Source organism: Saccopteryx leptura, chromosome 1 (assembly GCF_036850995.1).
Source record: "Saccopteryx leptura isolate mSacLep1 chromosome 1, mSacLep1_pri_phased_curated, whole genome shotgun sequence".
Lineage (NCBI taxonomy): Eukaryota > Metazoa > Chordata > Mammalia > Chiroptera > Emballonuridae > Saccopteryx > Saccopteryx leptura.
The window spans coordinates 68,353,706-68,379,091 of NC_089503.1; the positions used below are offsets into that span (position 1 = coordinate 68,353,706).

General features: G+C 39.4%; 2 protein-coding genes across 2 annotated transcripts in view; both read right to left on the minus strand.

Annotated features, from left to right (window-relative positions):
* Positions 1–25,386, minus strand: part of PRCP (prolylcarboxypeptidase) — a 275,945-nt gene that overhangs the window by 18,999 nt on the left and 231,560 nt on the right. The window lies entirely within an intron of this gene.
* Positions 1–25,386, minus strand: part of LOC136395203 (lysosomal Pro-X carboxypeptidase-like) — an 89,958-nt gene that overhangs the window by 12,580 nt on the left and 51,992 nt on the right. Inside the window, exons 4-9 of the mRNA XM_066369576.1 lie at positions 17,654–17,755; positions 14,021–14,202; positions 13,630–13,787; positions 12,551–12,723; positions 1,716–1,880; positions 830–1,017 (exon numbers count right to left, since the gene is read on the minus strand). Coding sequence (XP_066225673.1) covers positions 830–1,017; positions 1,716–1,880; positions 12,551–12,723; positions 13,630–13,787; positions 14,021–14,202; positions 17,654–17,755 — 968 coding nt within the window. The remainder of the gene's footprint in view (positions 1–829; positions 1,018–1,715; positions 1,881–12,550; positions 12,724–13,629; positions 13,788–14,020; positions 14,203–17,653; positions 17,756–25,386) is intronic.

A 25,386-nucleotide genomic window follows, 5' to 3' on the forward strand; every position in this document is an offset into this window, starting at 1 on the left:
TATTTCACAGGATTTTTGTAAGCTTCAATTTTAGGTAATTTATTTAAATGCCTCATGCAGTGTTTGTTGAATAAATACCAAACATTTTTATTAACATTAATAACAACAGTAACAAAAGTAAGACAAATTGAGAATAGATATGCTTCATTGTGTGCTGGGTAGTTTTTTTTTAACATTTTAATTATGTTGCTGTGTTGTTTTAAGCCTTTAGGCATGTTGGTAATAGAGTGTATAATCATATCTCTTCTCAGCATCCTCTATCTTTCAAGAAACAGGGAAACAAGATACCACTGGTTGTATTCTTTTTTTTTTTTTTTTTTTTTTTTTTCATTTTTCTGAAGCTGGAAACAGAGAGAGACAGTCAGACAGACTCCCGCATGCGCCCGACCGGGATCCACCCGGCACGCCCACCATGGGCGATGCTCTGCCCACCAGAGGGCGATGCTCTGCCCATCCTGGGCGTCACCATATTGCGACCAGAGCCACTCTAGCGCCTGAGGCAGAGGCCACAGAGCCATCCCCAGCGCCCAGGCCATCTTTGCTCCAATGGAGCCTCGGCTGCGGGAGGGGAAGAGAGAGACAGAGAGGAAAGCGCGGCGGAGGAGTGGAGAAGCAAATGGGCGCTTCTCCTATGTGCCCTGGCCGGGAATCGAACCCGGGTCCTCCGCACGCTAGGCCGATGCTCTACCGCTGAGCCAACCGGCCAGGGCACCACTGGTTGTTTTCTATATTGTTTTATTTTCCAACATTTTTCCTCATTCTATTTTCTCAGTTATTCTACAAATGTCTTCATCAGCCAAAGTTTTTCTTTGGACAAGCAAAAACTCACCTGAAAATTATGTTCGTGTGGGAATTGATGTTTTTGCCTCCATACATAGTAGTGATCCAGGAGGGCCTTGGTTTCACACCCCACAGATTAAAACAATCATCTGAAAATTTCTTCAAGTCCCATGTGTGAGGTTCAAACATATCATCAAAACCATTTGAACAAAAGGGCACGACCATTTCTGTGCAGGCCTGAGAAAGCAAGCCAGGAGAATCTAGTGAAAAACTAAGACACAAAGAAGTTGAATAAATTGTCCAAGGCCACATGGGGAGTCAGCAGCAAAGCCAGGGGGTGAACTCAGGCGGTCTCGCTGCAGAGTTCTCGCTGTTTCCCTCTATGCCATTCCACCCTCCCTGCCCCTGGAAAGGCTCTATGGAGAAGCCATGGAAGGTAGAACTATACACCCCCTTTGTACACTGCTTTCTTTCCCATCTGTTAACATATGAATCCTCAAAACAACTCTGACAGGAAAGTATTATTATTTTCATCATACAGATGAAGAAACAAATGCTCAAAGACAGTCAAGTTAGACTTCCCTTCTTTTATGTGTCCATAAAATGCCTCCTTCATAGAAATTATCAAGATCTGTTATAATATTAGCTATACTTCTTTTTCAAGCTACACTTGATGCTAAGATCATGTCTTATTTATCTTTGTATCTTTGAAGTCTATAAGGGTGCTTGACCTATGGTAAATACTCAGAATATATTTGGTGATGATTAATTCCATGAATGAATGAATGAGTGAATAAATGAAGAATTTTATCCATGATCTCAGAAGGAGACTAGATTGAGATCCAGGTTAGGTAAAATATCTTGTGAATATTATGTTACAGTACAACCATATCAGTGAAAATTAAGTTCTATGTGGGGAAACAATGCACCATTACCTGATAGCTCCAACTAAGGTGTCCCATACTGCTAGTTGATGTCTCTGACATATTCAAGCATATCGCCTGGCCTGAATAATTGTAATATACATTAAGAGCTTGGAAAATGTTCTGTAGCAACTGTGTATCAGATACACCAGGATTTTTCAAATATTGGCATGCCTCCTGTCATTTTAGAGATAAAAAGGAAAAAGGTTAGAATATGAAAATAAAATTATAGTGTAATAAAACAAAAAAAGACATGACTTTGATTTGATTATAAAACAATCCTAAGCATTTAACTTGCACTACTTGACAATTTTTATCTTTTGAGTATACTCCCTTTCACAAATAAATAAACCTTTTACATTCTCCCCAAACTGTAGAAATAAACCAAAGTCCTTTGCATAGCATGCAGTCCTCCGTGCCTCCCACTGGCTGCATCCCCTGCAGCCTTTGCTCCAGCCCAGAAAAACCGTTTCAAGCCCACCAAGCGTTTCCTTCCTCTTGGCTCTTGCACTCCCAGAAAGTCCTTTCCCCACTCTCCCACTCCACCTGCACCTGGAAAACACTCCTCTTCCCAATACTCAGCTCAAGTACCACCTCCCCTATGCGGCCATCATGGCTATGCCCTCAAGTCAGGAAGAACTAAATCACTCCCTTCTTCTTGTCTCACTATGCCCTCTGCCTATTTCTATCAGAACCCCCATAACACTGTACAGCACTCATCTGACTCTAGAATGTCTCCCTCACCACTTCCTTTGCAAGATATCAAGCAACTAAATGTTAGCTGAATGAATGACGATATTTTTTAAAAATACTAAATTTATAAAACGTCTTATGGAACAACTATGCAAAGCTCCAATGTCTTTGGTGTGATAAGCAGATCAGGCAGCTCCCCAGCTCCCAAATACTCCCACTACCAGACGCTAATCAGACCTGAAATTCCACTACTAAAAATCAAGACATCCTCAGGGCTGAGAGGGAAAGCAGGGACTGACTAGACAGGGGCAGAAACTTTTGGGGGGTAGGTAAATGTTCCAGAGTTTCGTGGGGGTCTGGCTTACACAACAAATGGTACACTTACAACAATCTGTACGTTTTACTGAATGCAACTTTTACTTAAATAATCATAAGTTAATACTGAATCCTAGTTACTGATGGTAAAGCTGATTTAGGAAGTATACTGATGTTTACAACTTATTAGGAAATGCATGAATAACAAGGTAAATAAAGGACAAATAGAAGGATGTTTAGGTGACTATATATAATAAATATAACAAAATATTATTTATAGAATTTAGGTGGTACACTTATGGGTGTTCACTGTCAATTACTTCAACTTTTCTTTGCTTGAAAATTTTCACAATAAAATGTTAGGGGGAAATCACAGGAAATGGAATCATAGCTGAGTAACAACAATAGCTCCTGATGACTGACCCTTGGGTTTAGAATCATTACATCACTTAATCCACACACAATCATGTCAGATGTGTTATCATCCACTATTTTACATCAAGAAACTGATTCTTGGTTTAAATCTCTTGTTCAAGGTAATCCAGCTAGGAAATGGTAGGACCTAGACGCCACACCAGGTCTCCTGGTTATGAAATATACGTCTTATCCATAATGCTGCACGGCTTAGGTTGTATCCCCTGTAAAACTGCAAAGAGCTCCAAGGCAAGGAAAACGCATTAAGTTTCCATCCTCTATTAACACTCTCATGCAAATTCAGCGTTCTCATCCTTTCTCATTTCATATGGAAAATATCTATACACCAGGCAGGTCCTGACAAAAAAATAAAGAGATGAAACCAGAGAGGAAAAGCCTAGAAAAGAGAACTCAGTACCCCACTCTAGGGAGAGACTGTGGGCACAGGAGCAGCCAGGCCCAGCGGGGGAATGCTCCCAGTCGGGAAAGCAGGGCACTGAGAAAGGAGGGCAGGGCCCACAAGCGAACACGGCCTCTCATCCCAGTCCGGCCCAGTACCAACTCCCAGGATCACTTTCCTGAAGAAAAAAAAAAAAAAACACCTGAAAAGACTGCTGAGCAAATGAATCACAGAAAATATTAAATGCCTCTCCCTGATGTTTTCAAAACAACAATATTTCTATGTAATGTTACATGATACTTTGTGGAAAAAGGTTTGTTTTGCCTGACCAGTCAGTGGTAGCTCAATGGATAGAGCTTTGACCTGGGATGCTGAGGACCCTGGTTCAAATCCCCAATGTCATTGGATTGAGTACAGATTCATCTGCCTTGAGTAAAGGTTCACCAGGGTGAGTGCAGGATCACAGATGAGCGTGAGATCAAAGACATGATCCCATGGACGCTGGCTTGAGCAAGGATCACTGACTTAGCCCCCTGGTCAAAGCACATATCAGGAAGCAATCAGTGAACAACTAAAGTGATACAACTATGAGTTGATGCTTTTCATCTCTCTCCCTTGCTAAAATAAATAAATAATTAAAATGTTTCCTTTCATAGTTAATTTTAGGAAATATATTAGCAAATGTAAAGTTTCCTGAACTGCAGAATATTTCAAAACCTTTAACATGATCTACTATAATGGTGACTTACCAAAAGTGAGGTAGAGGATGTATTATTCCCAATAAGTTTTTGGAAATACTGAGTTGAGAAAATTCAGAAATTAAGATGTCCAAATAATGAGCTATACTGTACCTTTATTTTTTTTTTATTTTTTTTTTTTCTTCATTTTTTCTGAAGCTGGAAACGGGGAGAAACAGTCAGACAGACTCCCGCAGGCGCCCGACCGGGATCCACCTGGCACGCCCACCATGGGGCAACGCTCTGCCCACCAGGGGGCGATGCTCTGCCCATCCTGGGCGTCGCCATATTGCGACCAGAGCCACTCTAGCGCCTGGGGCAGAGGCCACAGAGCCATCCCCAGCGCCCGGGCCATCTTTGCTCCAATGGAGCCTTGGCTGCGGGAGGGGAAGAGAGAGACAGAGAGGAAAGTGCGGCGGAGGGGTGGAGAAGCAAATGGGCACTTCTACTGTGTGCCCTGGCCAGGAATCGAACCCGGGTCCTCCGCACGCTAGGCCGACGCTCTACCGCTGAGCCAACCGGCCAGGGCAATATACTGTACCTTTAAAAAGTAATTGTGTGTCTAAAAATTTAGTCAAAAAAAAAGTAATTGTGTGGCCACACATCAGGGTTTAGAGCACACAAAAAGAAACAAAATCATGCTTCACTGAGAGCTTCACACCTACCAAGCACAAGCAACAAGGAAATGTAAGTTGAAGAAAAAAGGCAAAACAGTGTTACTATTCTGACAACTCTCAATTATTCATGGTAAGTAAAAAAAAAATTAATTGTATAGCACTTTTCTCAGAAAATGTTCCTAAGAAGTATGCCAATCAGAAATAACCAAGAAAATATGGAAATCAAGCACCAATCATAGAATTTATTACACTACCCATTTCCACATGGGATCAGCATTCTTTCCTGCATGTGGACACCAGCAGTGGACTCAGCTCTTTCACAGCACAGCACAGAACTCCAGAGGGGACACACGGGATGCAGAGCGCCTTATATGCGAGCACAGCATGGCAGATGAGGCAGGGGGCATGCAAGCTGGGCTGGGGAGTAAGGAGTGCTGACGGGCAGCAACAAGCAGCCTCTTACTCAGGAAAAGAACAGTAGCAAGTGAGTGTGACACACATGCTGGCATCAGATCCCCTCCCAATGCTAGAACACTGGGCCTGCAAAGAAAGGGTGTCCCCATGAATAGCCATCTGCAAATAGTAGTTACTCTCACTCCTTAAAAGACACAAGCACGGCTGGGGACCAGCACCCGTTGATAATACTTGGGTTTCAAGCAACCCCACTTACACAAAGAGAAAGAAGATCATGGTCAGAAACTGGCCTCTGATGATAGAAATTCCATGTCCAGATTAAGGACCATCCTGGGCCCACTGTGTTCAATGAAGTCAGAGCACCCTTGGAGTACTGGGTCCAGTCTGAGCAACACATTTTAAGAAAGACACTGACCTACATGAGAAAATCCAGAGGGGAGCTGTCGGGATGGGGAGTTGAGAAAGAGTTGAAGAAACCCTATAAGTGGTCATTTGTATTATTCTCAATCTTTCATTATTACAAATAAGGCTACAATAAATAAACTTGGGGCTCAATGTTTACATATATCCTTAACTGTTTTCTGGAGATAAGTTCTTAAAGAAAGTACTGGTTCAAAGATATAAACATTTTTAGGCCTTTGCTACATCCTATCAAATTGCCTTATAGAAAGAAAGTACCCATTTAAAATTCTACCAATACGCTAGGTAGAAGGCCAGAAAAATATTACTTAAAATGTTTTTGCACCCTGGCTGGATAGCTCAGTTGGTTAGAGTATTTTCCTGAAGCACAGTTGCCAGTTCGATCCTGGTCAGGGAGATAGATGTTCCTATCTCTCTCTGTCGCTCTCTCTCCTCCTAGCTCTAAAAAAAAATCAATAAAAGTTAAAAAAAAATGTTCTTGCAATATATCTGCCAATTTACTAGAAGAATTTTGTTATTTTAGGTGGTTCTAAGGTTCCTTTCTAAGTCAAAGTGACTATAAGTCCAAGCATCATCCTCTAGCATAAAAGAAACAAAATTTCTGCATATCTCTATGTATTTCCTTAACAATTTGGTAGCAAAGAATAAATAAGTTTTCAAAAAAAATACTTCAGTCATACTGGCAAAACCTCACACTAGTCCCATACCTAGTCAAAGACTGTAGTAATCAAATGAAGTTAGTCATATACTTTTATTAAAGGTCTGTAGGATGCACAAAACACTTATATAAATGTTGTTAACCCCTATGAAATAGACAATCAAATATTGGCATATTTGGTTCAACTTTATATAAAACTCAAGCTTAATAATTTGCAGATGTCTCCCACTTGATAAGGGCAAGTGTTTAGTCTGTCAGTTGTTTACTTGGGGCCTGTGATCCAATCAGACAATAGGAAAAGACTCTCTGCCAATCACTTCCACCCAAAATACTCAACAGGAAGGCAGCCCCTATATTATATCTTTTATTTATTTTGTGGACACTAATAAACAGCATCTTCTAAACAATTTCTACTTAAGGTACTGCATAAGGCCATAAATTCTCTGATATGGGGCAAATGGGGCTGAGGCTGCTAGTACAACTACTGAATGTTTCTTGAAGTCAGGTTCTTTCCCTACAATGACCCAGGGAGGAACATACAATGACAATCCCCATTTCACAGAGGAAGAAACAAACTCAGAATTTATAAACTGTGAATATAGGTTCTGAACCCAGATTTTAGCCACAAAGTCCTGGTATAACAATCTGTTTTCCTGACATTGTTTTTATTGTTATTATATAACTAGCACTGATTTAGCGCCTACAATATATCTGGTCCTATTAAGTCCTCATAATGACCCTAACAAGTATTACAATTACTACTATCCTCATTTTGCCCATGAGGAAACTAAAGCACACAGTGGTTGAGAGACTTGCCTAAAGCCACACAGACAGGAAGGGTAGCAGAGCTGGCATTCAAATACAGACTCACTATGAACTGCCATTTGTAACCACTATACTACACACAGTCAACTTTGAAGTTACAGTGTATGAGAGAAATAACACAACAGTGCCTAAATACACTTGTAATCTCATCTTTATTATTTAAATTTCTATTTTTCAATTACAGTTGACATTCAATATTATTTTATATTAGTTTCAAGTACACAGCACAGCAACTAGATATTTATATAATTAAAGAAGTGATTTCTGCCTGCCCCATGGTGGTGCAGTGGATCAAGTGTTGACCTGGAATTCTGAGATCACCAGTTTGAAACCCTGGGCTTGTCTGTTCAAGGCACATATAAGAAGCAACTACTACTAGTTGATGCTTTCCACTTCTCCTCCCCACCCCTTACCTCTTTAAAATCAATAAATAAAATCTTAAAAAAAAAGAAGTGATTTTCTCCCAGTAAATCTAGTACCCACCTGGCACCATACAAAGTTATTCCAATATTACTGACTATATCTATATTCCCTATGCTAAATTTTACATCCATGTGATTCTTTTCATTCTTAATTTTTTTTTCATTTTTATACATCTTTTATTACTAGGTTATCTTTACATAACTCAGATAAAACTTAGAAGAGATTCTGTGACACTATAAAATCACAAAACTTCTTTATTGTGTGCAAGAAGAAAACGGTAAAACAGTGACATGAGGCTCAAGAATCACATGAAATAGACTGTATTCACTTTCTGTTTCCTAGGACTAAGGTAAACATTCAGAAAAAAACTGAAAAATAGTATTAGTATTATAAGTCCATTTTAATAATCATGCTTTTTAAGACTATAGAAATCATGGTGCTAAAAGAAGAGTCTAACCTTAGTACCAAACTAATCAGCTCTGTACCCAAATATAAATACGTAGGTCCTGTCCCATGAACACCAGAGTTTTTAAAGATAACAATTTGTTTAAAAGCTTTAAGTGTCCCCCACCTATGAGGATAAGAGGAAAAAAAGGGGGGCAAAGAAAATTTTTAAAAGAAGGAAAGAGGACAGGTGAAAAAAAAACAGTTTCCGCTCAGAGGGTATGGTCCATCCCCATTAGAGAAAGAATTAGGCAGATACATTCAGCTTTTCTAACAGACTTTCATTCTCTAAGGCCTCAATACCCTTCTCACACTCACTCCAATAATCACATTAGTTTTGTCATTAAAAGCTCCCTTTTCACAGAATGCATCTAAACCGCTTAAACCACCCAGAGAGGTCGCATACATTATCAAACACCAGACAAACGAAAGAGATTTTCCAGTTTATGTCTTATTATTTCACAATATCTATCTGCATGCTCAGAAGGCTAACCTAGAAGATTTAGTGAGTTATCAGCTAAGAAAATAATTCTAAAATAAACAAACTCTGCAGTGTCCTTTAAAATGGCTCTTTAAGCTGAGAAGAGACCTAGTAGTTTCATGCTGACAGAGCAGTCAAATGACAGAGGGGTTTTCAATTTCCCTTTTCTCTTCTTCCTTGTCTTCTATCAGCCGAGTCCATGATTATTTCTGCCTGAATGTTGCAGCTTCGGTTAACAGTAAACAAAGCAAATGTCTGAGCAGGTAAAGCCCAAAGACAAATGAAAAAGTACAATATCGAGTTGGCATGGGAAATGGCATTCAGTTGCTGACTATGGATCCATCAGAACCAAACAAGGTCCAGACAGACTTTGAAATCACCTGCTTTTCTCCATAGTCCACTGTCAGTTATTATCTCACCACCCTAAGCCTGAGTGGGATATAAAACTGAATCGCATAGACACAGACAACAGCATGGCGGTTTTCAAAGGGAAGTGGGTAGGTAATAACGGGTAAAGGGGTCCAAATACATGGTGATGGAAAAAGATTTGATTTTGGGAGGTGGGTACATAATACAATATACAGATCGTGTATCATAGAAATGTTCACTTGAAATATATATAATCTTATTAACCAATGTCACCCCAATAAATTTAATTAAAAAAATAAAATAAAATGGAAGTTTAAAAAGAAAGAAAGAAAAAATGGCTGTTTGTCAGCCCTTTCAAAAGGAGGAAGTGAATGAGAAGGAGGAGGAGTCCTGGTTAAAGGAACTACCCAAGTGAAAGAGCAATCCCACTGGGTAGTGTTCCAGGGATTAGAGGGAACAGACTGGGGCTCAAGAAAAGAGAAGCAGAATGAACAGTGAAGGAAAGTGAGCTGCAGCTAAAAGTCTGGGAGGGAGACATGTAGTGGAAAAATTCTAAATCAGATAGGATGAAACTGAAGACAGATGCATTCAAAGTTTCTCAAGCAAGAGGCAAAGAAAAAAGGTTATTTTTGGTGAGGTAAGACAAGAAACAGAATCATAAATATATCATAAACAATAAAAAATTCCTTAATATACTGCTCACAAAACTTAGGGGATATTTCAAAATGAATATGAAGCAATAAAAAAACATTTGATTTTTTGATTAAATAAAAACATCAGAAAAGCAAACAACAAGTCAAAGAAAGTTGTTCAATTATGCAAATGAGATGCAAAACCAACTTTTATTCCATCGGTGAAAATGCACTATACAAAAGACTGAAAGTACTAGAGTATCTGCACGTTCCCTGATCCCCTAACTTTTATGAGCACTGTCAAAGGGAAGGATAAGTCAGTAAGAAATAATTGAAGAAAATGACAAGAACTAGTCCTGGATAAAAAATGTAAAAGGTGACTGGGACAGACACAAAGTTATCATGTCTTAAAAATAAACTTTTATAATACACACACACACACACAAAAGATAAAAGAATTATGTTAAATCAAAAAAGATGAGGCCCTGGCCAGTTGGCTCAGTGGTAGAGCGTTGGCCTGGAGTGTGGAAGTCCCAGGTTCAATTCTCGGCCAGGGCACACAGGAGAAGTGCCCATCTGCTTCTCCACCCCTCCCCCTCTCCTTCCTCTCTGTCTCTCTCTTCCCCTTCTGCAGCCAAGGCTCCATTGGAGCAAAGATGGCTCCATGGCCTCTGCCTCAGGCGCTAGAGTGGCTCTGGTCGCAACAGAGCGACGCCCCCTGGTGGGCGTGCCGGGTGGATCCCAGTCGGGCGCATGCTGGAGTCTGACTGCCTCCCCGATTCCAGCTTCAGAAAAAAAAAAAAAAAAAGATGACAAAATATTTGAGCTGGAAAAAATTACTTGAGATATACTCCATTCATTTTGAGTTATTATTTAAGAGAGAGAAAAATATTTATTCACATTTAAACTCAACAGAAAAATATCTCAAAAGGAACATTAAAGAAATGAAGAGAAACCAAAGTTAGACTATTCACTGTTACAAATCATAAACAAACAAACACTAAAAAGCTGGATTCTTCTAGCTTTTTTTCTAAATCAGGGTTAGCAAACAACAGCCCCCACACCAAATCCAGGACACTGCCTGTTTTATAAATATTAAGTATTATTGGAATACAGTCACCCTCATTCATTTCCATATTGTCTATGCCTATTTTCTGATACTTTCTTGCAGACTTCAGTAACTGGGGCAAAAACCATATGTCCCACAAAACCTAAAATATTTACAATCTAGTCCTTTACAGATAAAGTTTGCCAAACCCTGTTTTAAATAAGAAGTGAATTCCTCATGTTTTTACCATCTGAAAATTCATTTGTTCTTCTGGTGGGCATAAAGATGCAGATGTAATTCTCACTTTGTATGCATGCAGAGTACAGAATGAAATCTGACAGCTGTCACACTGTGGCCAGCAATCCACCCAAACCTTTAGTCAAGTCTTCTTCTCATCCAGTATAAAGTGGTAGATCATAGGCTCTGAACAATGGTATACCTGAGTTCAAATTCCATATCCACAGCCTCTTCATTGAGCTTAAATTTCCTATCTATAAAACTGAGATTATACCTCTTTTTCTATTTTGGGGATTGAATGAGAGAGTGTATAGGTAAATGCTTTGTAAATATGTACTATTAAAATTTTATTTAATTCAATACCCTTTTACCTCTGGCCTTCTATATACAAGATACCCACTGGTCATAATACTTTTTAGATGAAGTAAACTATCTCTAATAGCTAATGTCCTGTTCCATTTGGGTTACAAAGTTTGAAGCAAGGTGTGCATTTAACAAAGGGACAGTTATATTAAATGTGCTTTGGAAACCTGGTTCCCCTATGACCAATTCCATTTACATTTCAGCACTCATTCTAGCTACAGAGTCAGTTATATTCTCTAAAGTCAATAACCATCAAGCCTGACCAGGCAGTGGCACAGTGGATAGAGCATCGGACTGGGATGCAGAGGATCGCTGGCTTGAGCCCAACGTCACTGGCTTGAGCAAGGGGTCACTAGCTCTGCTATAGCCCCACAGCCAAGGCACATGTGAAAAAGCAAACAATGAACAAGTAAGGTGCTGCAATGAAGAATTGATGCTTCTCATCTCTCTCCCTTCTGTTCTGCCTGTCCCTGTCTGTCCCTTTCTCTGACTCTGTCTCTGTCTTTGTCACAAAAAATAAATAAATAAACATCAAGTTAGCCAGCCTCTGTTTTCAAAACTAAGGAATGTTCCTTATAAAAAAAAAATGTTTTCAAAAGGGCACATACAATAACAAAGTTTGGTATAAAAGAAAACTAAAATTTATAGTGTGATGTGCCTGCACTTTCTGGACTGTTTTCACATCCAGTATTTTATCTGACACTCAGCGCACCCCAATGGAAAAAGTATCATTATCCTGTTCTGCAGAGGAAGACATGGAGGCTCAGGAAGGAGAAAGCCTTGCCCAGGATCACACAGCTGGGAACTGGTAGCTCTAGATCAAGGATCCAGAGTCAGTGCTCGTTCCACTCCACCTTGCTGCCTGTGGTTCACCCCTTCATGATGTATATAGAACTTGAATGCATAAGCAGTTGACTGGATCATAGTGCTGTGATATGAGATGACAAAATATCTGAGCAACTGCCACTCATTAAACACTGACCATATATTACATACTTCTTCGTGTCTCACATACATCACAAGAATTAAATCAAATGAATATGCAAAGAGCATAGCACAGGACTTGACATATAGTAATATTCCATTATCAGCAACTATTAGTTTTATTTCTAATTCATGTAACTCTTTAATCTATGCATTTTATTTCCATTATTCAAATGAAGAAACTGAGTACAGAAAAGTTGGTAACATGGTCAAACCTGAGTAACAAGAAGGTGGCAAAGCCAGCATTCCTGATTTGACTAATGCCCCAGCCCCTTTGTCACTGGGATTTCCCCTGATGCTGAAAGTCAGAGAATGCACACATACAATTAAAAAGAATGTTATTACATATGATGAAAGGACATTTTCCTGTTACCTTGACTGGCCAAGCAGGCAAAGGCTGCAAAAAGTTAGCTTCATAAGGGTAGTCCACCACTGCCAGATTTACCCAGGTTTCAGAGATCCAGTCTTTCAAATGCTGAACATCCTGAGAACTTGTTAATGGGGTACATAACTGGAGAGCTTCAGAAAGCCAACGCAAGCCAGCCCCTGAGAATAAAATCACAATGCTGAAATCCAAAAAGCCCTGCTCAACATAAGGTTTTAGTCTTCACTTGATATTCTAGAAAATTCAATCTTCTATACCATTTCTCCAAGATACTTTTTCAATATCACTGAGATAATTTTAGAGCAACTGGATAATCTCAAGATAGATAAGTTGCCATTCTCTTGGAGCTTACCAGAATTTGTACTATGAATTACTGCCTAATTTAAAGACACTATTGGAATAAATGAACAAATGAGTAGAACATTATAAAGCAATAAGAAGGCACAAACTACAACTAAATAAAACAAATGGAATTGTCTAAAAAACACAGCATTGAGCAAAAGACAGCAGACACAAAAATACACACTATGCAATTCCAAAGACTATAAAGTTCAAGCGCAAGCAAAATTAATCTATGGTTTTAGAAGTCAGGATAGTGATTAGCTTGGGAAATCCGAAGTAGTGACTGGGAAGGGGAGAGGGGCCTGGCTTGTGGTGGCGCAGTGGATCAAGCATCAACCTCAAACACTGAGGTTGCTGGTTTGAGGCCCGAGTTGGTCAGGTCAAGAAACATACCAGAAGCAACTAATGAGTTGATGCTTCTCACTCATCCCTCCACCTTTCTCTCTCTTTCCTAAATCAGTAATTAAAATTTCTCTCTAAAAAAACAACAACAACAAAAAACCCAAAGGCATGCGGGGATTTCTTGATCTAGATGGTCACTACACTACATATTTGCTTTCTGAAAATTCATCAAGCTGTGTATTTTGATTTGTGTACTTTTCTGTATGTTATATTTAAATACATATGTTATATGCAAATAAAAAGTTTATAGGAAAAGTGGTAAATGTTGAATTTAATAAGTGAAAGGTAAAAAACATGATTTCATTCTCCTAATGAAAGCTTACCTGTTCTTGAGAATCGGTTCATGGCATCCCAGGACCTGCGGATGCTCTCTGAACAATCCGGGTCATTTTTCCTAAAATCTGTAGTTACAATTTTCATAAATACACCACAAGGTACTATATCCTCAAACTGCCAGATGGGGGCAGAGGCTGCAAGAGCTCTAAATGGTAATAAAACAAGGAAGGAGAAAAGAGGGAAAAAGTGTTACTCATCAAATTCAAGTTTTAAAATTAAAACTGATATTGAACAAAAATGATAAGAAAAATAACAGCTGTTAATGAGATAGAAACCAGCACAATACAATAAAATGGAACATATTTTACCCAAAACTAATCTCTAAGTTTGCCTTGACAACCATTACGAAGTGCTTGTGGCGAATATAAATGCACTTACCCAACCACCATATGAGGATATTTCATCCTGAGCCATGCGGCAAGCATGCCACCATAAGAGCCCCCCACGGCAATAACAGGTTGATTATCAGCTCCTGGGTTTGTTCGTTTCAAGTGTCTGATTAACTGTGCAAAATCAGCAAGAGCTTGTTCTGATGTCAGGAAATTCATGTGTTTGGAATCCTAAAGAAAAATAACAAAGAACACAGGTATAAATGTGCACATAACAGCAGCTCAGGCATAGCATAGATCCAGAAAAAAGCCAGAGTCAGATCATCTTTTCTCCAAATAAGATTTCTAGGCAATTGAGTTAAAATGCCTACTTGAAGCCATAGCAATATTGATTTACAGTAATTTTAAGTTTGCATAACTTATAACATGCTGCATTTTGCATTCAAATATAATTTCTATTAAATGCTATTTACCAAAGATGTTGTTGAGGTTGTAGAAATAATAGAAATATATTGAAAATAACATTTAACAGCAAATATGATAGAACATAATACCAAGCTTAACAGACAACTGCTGTATCACAATGTTTTTTCAAATCTTCATTTTAAATGGCTACCACACAAGCAAAGGTAAACTAAATCCTGCAGAAAAGTAAAAATCAATAGTGGGGGGGGGGGGGGAATAAAGAGGCACAAATATATGGTGAAAGAAAATTCTTTGACTTTGGAATGATGGCCACACAACCCAATCAATAGTTCAAATGTTTTAGAAATGTTTACTTGAAACCTATGTATTCTTATTGACTAATTTCACCCCATTAAATTTAATTTCTAAAAAAAAAAGTGGTCCTGGCTGGTTGGCTTACTAGTAGACCATCAGCGGGCATGTGGAGGTCTCGGGTTCAATTCCCAGTCAGGGCACACAGGAGAAGCGATCATCTGCTTCTCCATCCCTTCCTGCAGCCATGGCTTGAATGGTTTGAGCAAGTTGGTCTGGGATGCTGAGGACGGCTCCATGACCTCACCTCAGGCACTAAAATAGCTCAAGTTCCCAGCAATGAAGCAAAGGCCCTACATGGGCAGAGCATTGCCCACCTGGTAGGGGGCTTGCTGGGTGGATCCTGGCTGGTTGGTCAGAATGCATGTGGGAGCCTATCTCTCTGCCTCTCCACCTCTCACTTAATAAAAAAATAAGTAAATAAAATAAAATTATTAAAAATAATTATAAAAAAATAAAATTATTAAAATAAAATTCATCCTTCTTTATCAGAAAATGATTATGATGTCTGATATATCAACAACTGAAACAAATTCGCCTGCCTATTGTAAACAACTATAAAATTAGAGTCAGAAAAAAAAAACTATGGAGTAACTATTTTCAGGAATAGGAAAACAGAACACAAGACATTAATAACTCAGAGGGATACTCATAAAGTAAATTAATGATCATCTAGCTCTCTGCCTAGGGACAAGTTCTCACTGCAGTGTAGGGTAGTGCAACTCAAACAGAGTCTTGCTAAGCTAGGGAGACTAACAAGGTCCCTTTAAAAGTTGAAGCCTACTCTCTCACTTTGAACTTGGGCTAGACTAAGTGACTTGCTTTTAACAAAGGGAATGCAACAGAAGTGATATATGACTTCCAATGTTAGGTCAATAAAAGCACTGAAGTTTCACTTTGCTCTCTTGAATTGTAAACATTGAGGGAATCTAGTCTCCATGTCATGAGGCCACTCAAGTAGTCCTCTGGAGAAATCCATGGGGAGACAAACTGAACCCTCTTGCTAACAACCAGTACCACTTTGTCACCTATGTGGATCCTCTGAGAGTGGAGAGGGACCTCTAACCCCAGTCAAGCCTTCAGATGACCATTGCACCAGCTGACACCTTAATCCATGAGACTCCCCAAAACAGAACCACCTCACTGAGCCATTCCTAATTCCTCACACATAGGAACTGTGAGATGGTAAATGTCTGTTATTGTTTTAAGCCATTAAGGTTTGAGGTAAATTGGTATATAGCGACAGATAACTAATACAGCTGTATACCCATATTACGCTATCCTATTTGACCTTCATGCTTTGGTTTCGCCACTCTGACTCCTTCCATCATTTGGCACATTCGGAATCACATAGTCCCCATCTTTCTTATGTATGTCACCGACTCCTTAAGCTCTGACTTCTACCCATGCCTCTCATTGTCTATCATTCTTTAAAAAAAAAAAAAAAAGATTTTATTTATTCATTTTTACAGGACAGAGAGAGGGGGAGAGAGTGAGAAGGGAGGAGGAGCAGGAAGCATCAACTCCCATATGTGCCTTGACCAGGCAAGTCCAGAGTTTTGAACTGGCGACCTCAGGGTTACAAGTCGATGCTTTATCCACTGTGCCACCACAAGTCAGGCTCTGTCACTATTCTTTACTTTGTTTTCATGCCACTATGTATACTTGAGTGAAAAAATTTTTTCCAGTCCTTACATAATATTTGTAATAAAGCCTAGGTGACTGACAAATTCTGTGAGCACAAAAAGAGGAAATGCATATATCAAAGAAGCCCTTTGCTCCATTTTGCTAACAAAATATAAACCATAGGGACCTAACAGAGGTTATGTTTTTGTGTGTGTTCTGTGTGTGTGGAGGTTATGTTTCTATCTGCAACAAGCTGACTACTTCCCAATGGTTTCAGGACCTGTCAACTTCCCTAACCAGATAATTATGAAAAATAATAAGCTAAAAGATAGAGATTTTCATGCAGCCCACAAATATCAAGAAATTGTTCTGCTTCTCATTTATAACACATAGACTTTTTATTTATAATACAAGAAAATAAAAACTCTAAGAACAAAAATTTCTAAAAGCCCTTTAAAAATTGGCAGCCAAGAAAAATAATTGACCCTATGTTTTTCTAACTCAAAGTTCCCCAAAGTATAGTATGTGTATACTGGTGGTATGTATGATGATCTCAGGTATTAAATAAACATTTTTAATGTAATATTTGTTTTAATGTAATTTAGAAAAAAATTACTAGTATATAAAGCCCTTGTTAAGATAGTGCTAAGTTTGAAAACTGAGTTGTTTAAAAATATATATTAAGTAAATAATAGTACAGGTGACAAAATCATATAGCCAGAAGAATTACAAGGATATGACAGGAATGACTCAGCTAAGGAAAAAGTGTCCTGGTTCATTAGGTGTCGAGTCCATGGCCAAGGCCGAAGCTCTTGTGAGAACAGGAAAGGCCAAAATGAATCCATGCGGCCAGCTGGTCTCACTGAATCATAGAGATTCTTTGTCTTTATTCTACTGAAAAGCATCTTATTAAACAAACATTTCAATTCTTATTTTTTTCAGTAGTAGACCCAATAATTTAAGTGTATAATTTGCTGACATTTTTGAAACAATGAAAAGTTCCCTCCAGTCTCTGCAGCCATAGATTAAGATTCATCTGGGGAAGGCTAGCCTCATAATACGGAGTTAAAGACTGATCAACATTAGAAATGATAACATGGTTTTAAAAAGTCTCAATATGTTCAAATTGTATATAAAAGTGAAAGATTAAATACAAATTATTGAAATTACAGGCAGTTCATGTTAAGCTATTCTTTCTTTCTTACAGCAGGATTATAATTAGAAAATGTTCTAAAATTTAAAATAACTTTTAAACTTAGAAGTGAAAAGTATACTTAACCTTGAATGAGTTGGCACCAAAGGGTAGAGACTTTCCATAGTATCGATGTTCAGCAAACACCAACATTGCTTTCAGTTCCTCAGCCACATCCCACATGAACCCCTAGAAAGAATTTACAGAGTCAGATGATAAAAGTAGGATACAATAATAAAAGTCATTAATTTTTTTGCAATTCATATGAAACAGATGCTCAACCACACCAAAAATAGCTCTCTGAAAATTACACAATTTATTTGTTCTACAGATAAATTATATAATTGCTGTGTCATTGTTGCCCATCAATCTCACACTGTATTAAAGTGAAACGATTAAAAATCAGCCATTGCTCAATCACTACTCACTCCAATTCTCTGTATTCTGACACTGTAAACACAGAATCAATATTATAGTCTAAAATAGTCTTCAGGTTGTAATGTGTGCCAAATAGCCTAAAACAGAGCTGAAGATATCTTAGTTCACTGCCTACCCATAGATATTTACAACATAAAAAGAAAACAGCACAAAAAAACATACTGGATTCACATGGGTTTTATATTAATCTTATTTACTTGAAAATAAATAATAACTAGAAATATCTAATATTAATTGAATGCTTACAATGTGCCAGGCACTGCTCTGAACACTTTGTATGTATCAATTCACTTAATTTTCATGGTAATCTCAGAGATATGCATTTTGATTATTCCCAATTTACAGACAAGTCACTGAAGCACCTGCCACGGTCACAGCTAGACAAGTTAGAAAGTGGCAGCACCAAAATTCAAACATAGGCTGTCTGGCTCCAGATCACAATCAACAGTGTTGTAAGATATTCTTACTTCTGCACATAATGCTGGTTATTAATCAATCATTGAATTTTTTCACTTAGATCAGTGGTGCCCTCAGGATTCTTTCTCAACAAAGCATTCCAGGCAGCTAACATCAACCAATTAAATTTAGATTTAGCAACATTAATTATTTGTCATTCATACTATAGATTTCTGCTTTTTTTTTTTTTTTTTTTTTGTATTTTTTTCTGAAGTTAGAAACGGGGAGGCAGTCAGACAGACTACCGCATGCGCCGGACTGAGATCCATCTGGCACGCCCACCAAGGGGCAATGCTCTGCCCATCTGGGGCGACACTCTGTTGCAACCAGAGCCATTCTAGCACCTGAGGCAGAGGCCACAGAGCCATCCTCAGTGCTCGGGCCAACTTTGCTCCAATGGAGCCTTGGCTGCGGGAGGGGAAGAGAGAGACAGAGAGGAAGGAGAAGGGGAGGGGTGGAGAAGCAGATGGGCGCTTCTCCTGTGTGCCCTGGCTGGGAATTGAACCCGGGACTCCTGCATGCCAGGCTGACGCTCTACCACTGAGCCAACCGGCCAGGGCCAATTTCTGCTTTTTAATGAGCTATTGCTCCCTAATAAGGACCAAGAACCTCCAAACATTTTTGTTTAGATCAATAAATGTCAACTGAGGAGCTATATGAAGGTGAGGATGGAAAATTTAACCTGATATCTGTGATGATTTCAATAACCCCACCACTTCTCTTAACACCCTGCTCCTTCCCTGCCAGCTCTATAGAGCCTGTAACAGCAGCTCAAGTGCGCCATCCTCTGCCTGCCACACCCTGGCCTGCTGCTCCCTCCTCTCAACACTACTGTGCTAAGTATAGATAACCATTACTGTGCTGCAATAGTTGCTTACACATGTGTCTTACCCTACCAGTCTATGAGCTTCTTCAGGTAAAGACCATCCATCAAAACACCCAGACCTCTGTGGAGTTGACCCTTGGCTTTGTAATTGAGCTAATTGACACTGTAATAAGTGATGATTTGCCTCAACTTCAGGGGTATATTTATTTTTCAAAAGAGGTCCATGTAATATGTTAATTCTCAATAACATTATGTGCCAGCTTTGCTCTAAGAGCCCGATTCTTATCTAGTCTTCACATAACTCTATAAACTAGACATTGTTACTATACCCATTTAACAGATGAGAAAACTGAGGCACAGAATGAGCAACCCAAAGTCACACAGCACAGTGGCAAAATAAAAATTCAAACCTTATCAGTCTGGCTGAAGTCTTCACTCTTGACTATCATAATAGACTGACTCTCAATAAATGAACGTCCAGGACATGTCAACACACACTGGAACACTTTAGTAAGTAAAGAAGGTGTGCAGGGCTGGGAAAGGACCAGGAGCTATCCTTCCAGGATCGGGCTCCAGTCAGATCTCTGGGACTGTTCTTACACTACGTACTCCTTTCTACCACTTCTGAGGTCCGGGGTTTCCCGGCAGCCTTCAGTTACACTGCAGTGCCAGTGAGGACAGCGGGTGGGAGGGGCAGGACAGCTGCCTGCCTGTAATAAAGAAGAGGAGGAGCTCGGAAAATGAGTGGGCAGGAGAAGCTGCCTATGGCCTTGGCATGAAAGGGAAGTTACACAAGGAGAAGGAAGGGAGATAAGGCAGACTCAGTTATTTCACAGCAACCAGAGCTGGAGTCTGACACAAAATAGGTTTTAGATGTCACTCGTCTCTGATCTAAGAAATAGACATTCTAGCACCTCATTTCTCAGGGAATTATTTTATTTTCAAGTAACATAGCACATATTTAGAATCTCACCATTGCTAAGAAAATATCAGAAATGTGGTGTGCAATAACACAGTATAATTGGCTTCATAATTTTGCTTTAAATTCAGTTCAGTTCAGTCCAGCATTTACTGAGACCTCCTGAGTACCAGGCACCACACCAGACATTGGCATTAGAGAAAACATGATTCAGTTCTCACTTTTAAAGAAAAGCAGAGACTAGGCTTTTGGTAGAAAGTTGTCATTTCCTAGTCAGAGATCTGACACACTAGCAAGGAAAATTTGTTCCTTCAATGTGTCCTTTTAAATTAAGTTTTGTTAATGGACTGAAGAATTATTGTCCCTGGCCATTTGGCTCAGTGGTAGAGCATCAGCCCCGCATGTGGAAGTTCCAGGGTTTGATTCCCAGTCAGGGCACACAGAAGAAGCAACCATCTGCTTCTCTACCCTCCCCCTTCCCTCCTGCAGCCATGGCTCGAATGAGCAAGTTGGCCTCAGGCTCTGAGGCTAGCTCCATGGCCTCGTCTCAGGCACTGAAATAGCATGGTTGCCAAGCAATGAAGCAGTGAGCCCAAATGGGCAGAACATCAACCCAAGACAGGGGTTGCCAGGTGGAACCCAATCTGGGAGCATTCGGTAGTCTTTCTCTCCACCTCCCTGCCTCTTACTTGATGATTAAAAAATAAAAAATAAAAAAATATTATAAAAGATTATAGAAAATGTGGTAAGGTAGGCAAGCTAACAATTATACCATTTTTACCTTCACAAATACAAGAAAAATGGTCAAACAGTAAAGCTAAATTAAAATATAGCTACAACTTTACCTTTGTCCATTCTTATTTGATAAATACACTTTATATTGTTTATTGCATTGGCTTTATCCATTCTTCCATTTAACAAATATTCACACCTACTACATTCCTAGCAGTCCTGGACTCTGAATATATAATAGTGAACAAACATAAATAAATATTTGGGCTTTTGTATCTACATTCCAGAGACCATAATAAAAATAAAATAAATATATCCCATAACATTCCTATTCCCATTTCCTCATATCCTTGTTCAATCTAGACAACATATGGGACTTGTAAAAAATCTTTTAAAATTCAATTGTCCAGCTTGACCTGTGGTGGCACAGTGGGTAAAGTGTCAACCTGGAATGCTGAGGTTGCTGGTTCAAAACCCTGGGCTTGCCTAGTCAAGACATGTATGGGAGTTGATGTTCCTGCTCCTCCCCTCTTTCTCTGTCTGTCTGTCTGTCTCTCTCTCTCTCTAAAGATGGATAAATAAAATCTTTTAAAAAAATAAAAATAAGGGGTGGCAAGATGGCGATGGAGTAGGTGGACGTACCAATTTGCACCTCCCAGAACCAAAGTGGATTACAACTTAATTTTAAGAACCATCATCTGGAAAAACCAACTTTGGACTAAACTAAGAGGACTCTTTAACCAAGGAACCCTGAATAAGCGACACTGAGACTGGTAGAAAAAGCAGAAATGTGGAGAGGGCTTCCCAGCTCCCAGGAGCAAACAGCAGCCCAGAGGGACTCGCATGGCAGGAAGTGAGTTTAGTGGAGAGGGGAAGGTCCTAGGCCCCAGGAACCTAGCCCTAGCCTGCAGCCCCAGAGCCTAAAGAGGCATATGGACAGTATTTAGCTGTGAAACAAGTCAGGATACTGTTTGTGAGAAAGAAACAGATTTCTCAGGTCCAGGATTCTTCTTATAGGGACTTCACAGAAAACCTCTTTCACAACCACTCACCCAGGACTATGGGAGACTGGGGAGTTGAGAGGACCAGAGTAGGAGGAAGAGAGTGTAATGTAGGAGGGCACAAGGAGAAACACTTTGAGGGATAGCCACCCTAACCCCTGGGCTGAGTCAACCCTCAAATCTAAATATTTCCCCTGGAACCAGCAATATCAGCAAAGGGAAGCAGGACACCAGCCAAACAAGCTCTCGCATGGCACTCAGAGCAGAGTCACTTGGAAGGAGGGAGCCATCAGGAATACAGTATTGATTGAGTGCTAAGGTCTGAGCTGCAGCGCCCCCACCCACACTGCTGAGGGCTCGCAGGAGGGTGGGCAGCAGAGGGACGTGGAAGCACAGTCCCATTGACGAGGACGGAAGCCAGGCCAGCCAAGACTGAGGCCTGGCATGAGCACAGTCTTGCTGGGCAGAGGCGAAAGGAGTGCATGAAAGTGGTCCAACCCTCTGCAGGCTGGGTGAGCAAGAGTGGTCCACCTAAAGTACCACCCCATATGGGCAAGGCAAAAGCCAGAGAACCACGGAGAACTGCAGCAGAGAGTGAGTGCACAGCCCTGCCCCCAGAACCAGGGCTTGCTGCCGAGGCGCGAGTGCAGCCCCACCCATGAGAGAGGGACGAAAGCTGGAAAACCGCAGAGACCCGCAACAGAGTGCGCGTGTGCAGTCCCACCTGCAGAACCAAGGCTTGCAGCCCCAGCATTGCACGCAGCCCCACCCATGGGGGTGGGGCAAAGGCCGAGACCAGAGGTGCTTGTAGACCCGGCACGTGAACACAGCCCTGCCTGTGGAGGAGAGGTGGAAACCACAGTGACTGCCGCAACGGCCTAGTGCTAGCAATGCCCATACCCAAATGCCAAAGCAGCAGCAGAGGAAGTATGGGTATAGACAGACTACACCTATGGAAAACAGAGGCCACACCAATTGGACTCCAGTGGCCACAACCTTCTTATACACAGACAAAATGAAAAGGCAGAGAAATGCAACCCAAATGAATCAAGAGATATCTCCAGAAAAGGACTTGAATGAGTCAGATATAACCAAATTACTGGATGCGGAGTTTAAAATAATGATTGTTAGGATGCTCAAAGATCTTAGAACAACAATAGATGGACATAACGAACACCTAAATAAAGAGATAGCAAGCATAAAAAAGGACATTGAAATAATAAAAAAGAATCAGTCAAGAATGACAAATACAATATCAGAAATAATAAACACAATGGAAAGAATTAAAAGCAGGCCAAGGATCAAATCAGCGAATTAGAGGACAAGATATACAAAGGCACAGAAGCAGAGCAGCAAAAAGAAAAGAGACTCAAAAAGTCTGAAGAAACTCTAAGAGAGCTCTGTGACAACATGAAGAGAAATAACATCTGCATATACGGTTTCCTGAAGAAGAAGAGAAAGAACAAGGGATAGAGACCTTGTTCAATCATATCATAGCTGAAAACTTCCCTAAACCGATAAAGGATAAAGTCACACAAGTTCAAGAAGCACAGAGAATTCCATTAAAGAGAACCCCAAAGAAATCTACACCAACATACATCATAATTAAAATACCAAAGCTAAGAGATAAAGAGAAAATACTAAAAGCTGCTAGAGAAAAAAAGGGTCTCACCTACAAAGGAGCCCCCATAAGGATGACATCGAAATTCTCAACAGAAACACTTGAGGCCAGAAGGGAATGGCAAGAAAGATTCAAAGTAATGCAGAACAAGAGCCTACAACCAAGACTACTTTATCCATCAAGGCTATCATTTAAAATTAAAGGAAAAATAAAAAGCTTCCCAGACAAAAAAAAAACAACAACTCAAGGAATTCATTGCAACCAAACCAATGCTGCAAGAAATGTTAAAGGGGCCTATTGTAAACAGATCAAAAGAAGGAAAGAATATAGTAAAAGAGGAATATAGCTTTGAAGAATAAAATGGCAATAAACAACAACATATCAATAATAACCTTAAACGTAAATGGATTAAATGATCCAATCAAAAGACATAGGGTAGCTGTGTGGATAAGAAAACAGGACCAATACATATGCTATCTACAAGAGACACACCTCAAAATAAAAGATGCATGTAGACTGAAGGTAAAAGACTGAAAAACCATATTTCATGCAAATGGAAGTGAAAAAATAGCTGGGCTAGCAATACTTATATCAGACAAAATAAACTTTAAAACAAAGGCTTTATTAAGAGATAAAGAAGGTCACTATTTAATGATAAAGAGAGCAATCCAACAGAAAGATATAACCATTATAAATATCTATGCACCAAATATAAGAGCACCTAAATATATAAAGCAAACTTTGATGGATATAAAGGGTGAGGTCAACAGCAATACTATAAGACTAGGAAATTTCAATACCCCACTAACATCACTAGCTAGATCCTCAAGAAAGAAAATTAACAAAGAAACAGCAGACTTAAAGGACACACTAGATCAACTCGATTTAATAGATACCTTCAGAATCTTTCACCCTAAAACAGCAGAATATACATACTTTTCAACTGCTCATGGTACATTCCTAGGATACACCACATGTTAGGGCACAAAAGCGGTCTCAACAAATTTAAGAAGATTGAAATTATATCAAGAATTTTCTCTGATCACAATGGCATGAACTAGAAATCAACCACAACAAAAAAACTGAAAAATACTCAAACACTTGGAAACTAAATAGCATGTTATTACATAACAAATGGGTTAACAATGAGATCAAAGAAGAAATAAAAAATTCCCAGAAATGAATGATAATGAGCATACAACAACTCAAAATTTATGGGACAGCAAAAGCAGTACTGAAAAGGAAGTTCATAGCATTACAGGCATACCTTAGAAGCTAGAAAAACCTCAAATAAACAACTTAACCCTGCATCAACAAGAACTAGAAAAGAACAACAAGTAAAGCCCAGAGGTAGTAGAAGGAAGGAAATAATAAAGATCAGTGTGGAAATAAATGACATAGAGGCTAAAGAAACAATACAGAGAATCAATGAAACCAAGAGCTGATTCTTTGAAAAGGTAAACAAGATCGATGAACCTTTAATCAGACTCATCAAGAAAAAAGGAGGACTCAAATAAATAAAATTAGAAATGAGAGTGGAGAAATAACAAGTGACACAACAGAAATACAAAGTATTGTAAGAAAATACTATGAAGAACTGTGTGTCAAAAAATTAGACAGCCTAGATGAAATGAACAAATTCCTTGAAACATATAATCTTTTAAAAATCAATCTGGAAGAATCAGAAAACCTAAATAGACCGATTACAACAAATGAGATCGAACAGTTATCAAAAAACTCCCAACAAACAAAAGTCCTGAGCCAGATGGCTTCACAAGTGAATTCTACCAAATATTCAAAGAAGACCTAACCCCTATCTTTCTCAAA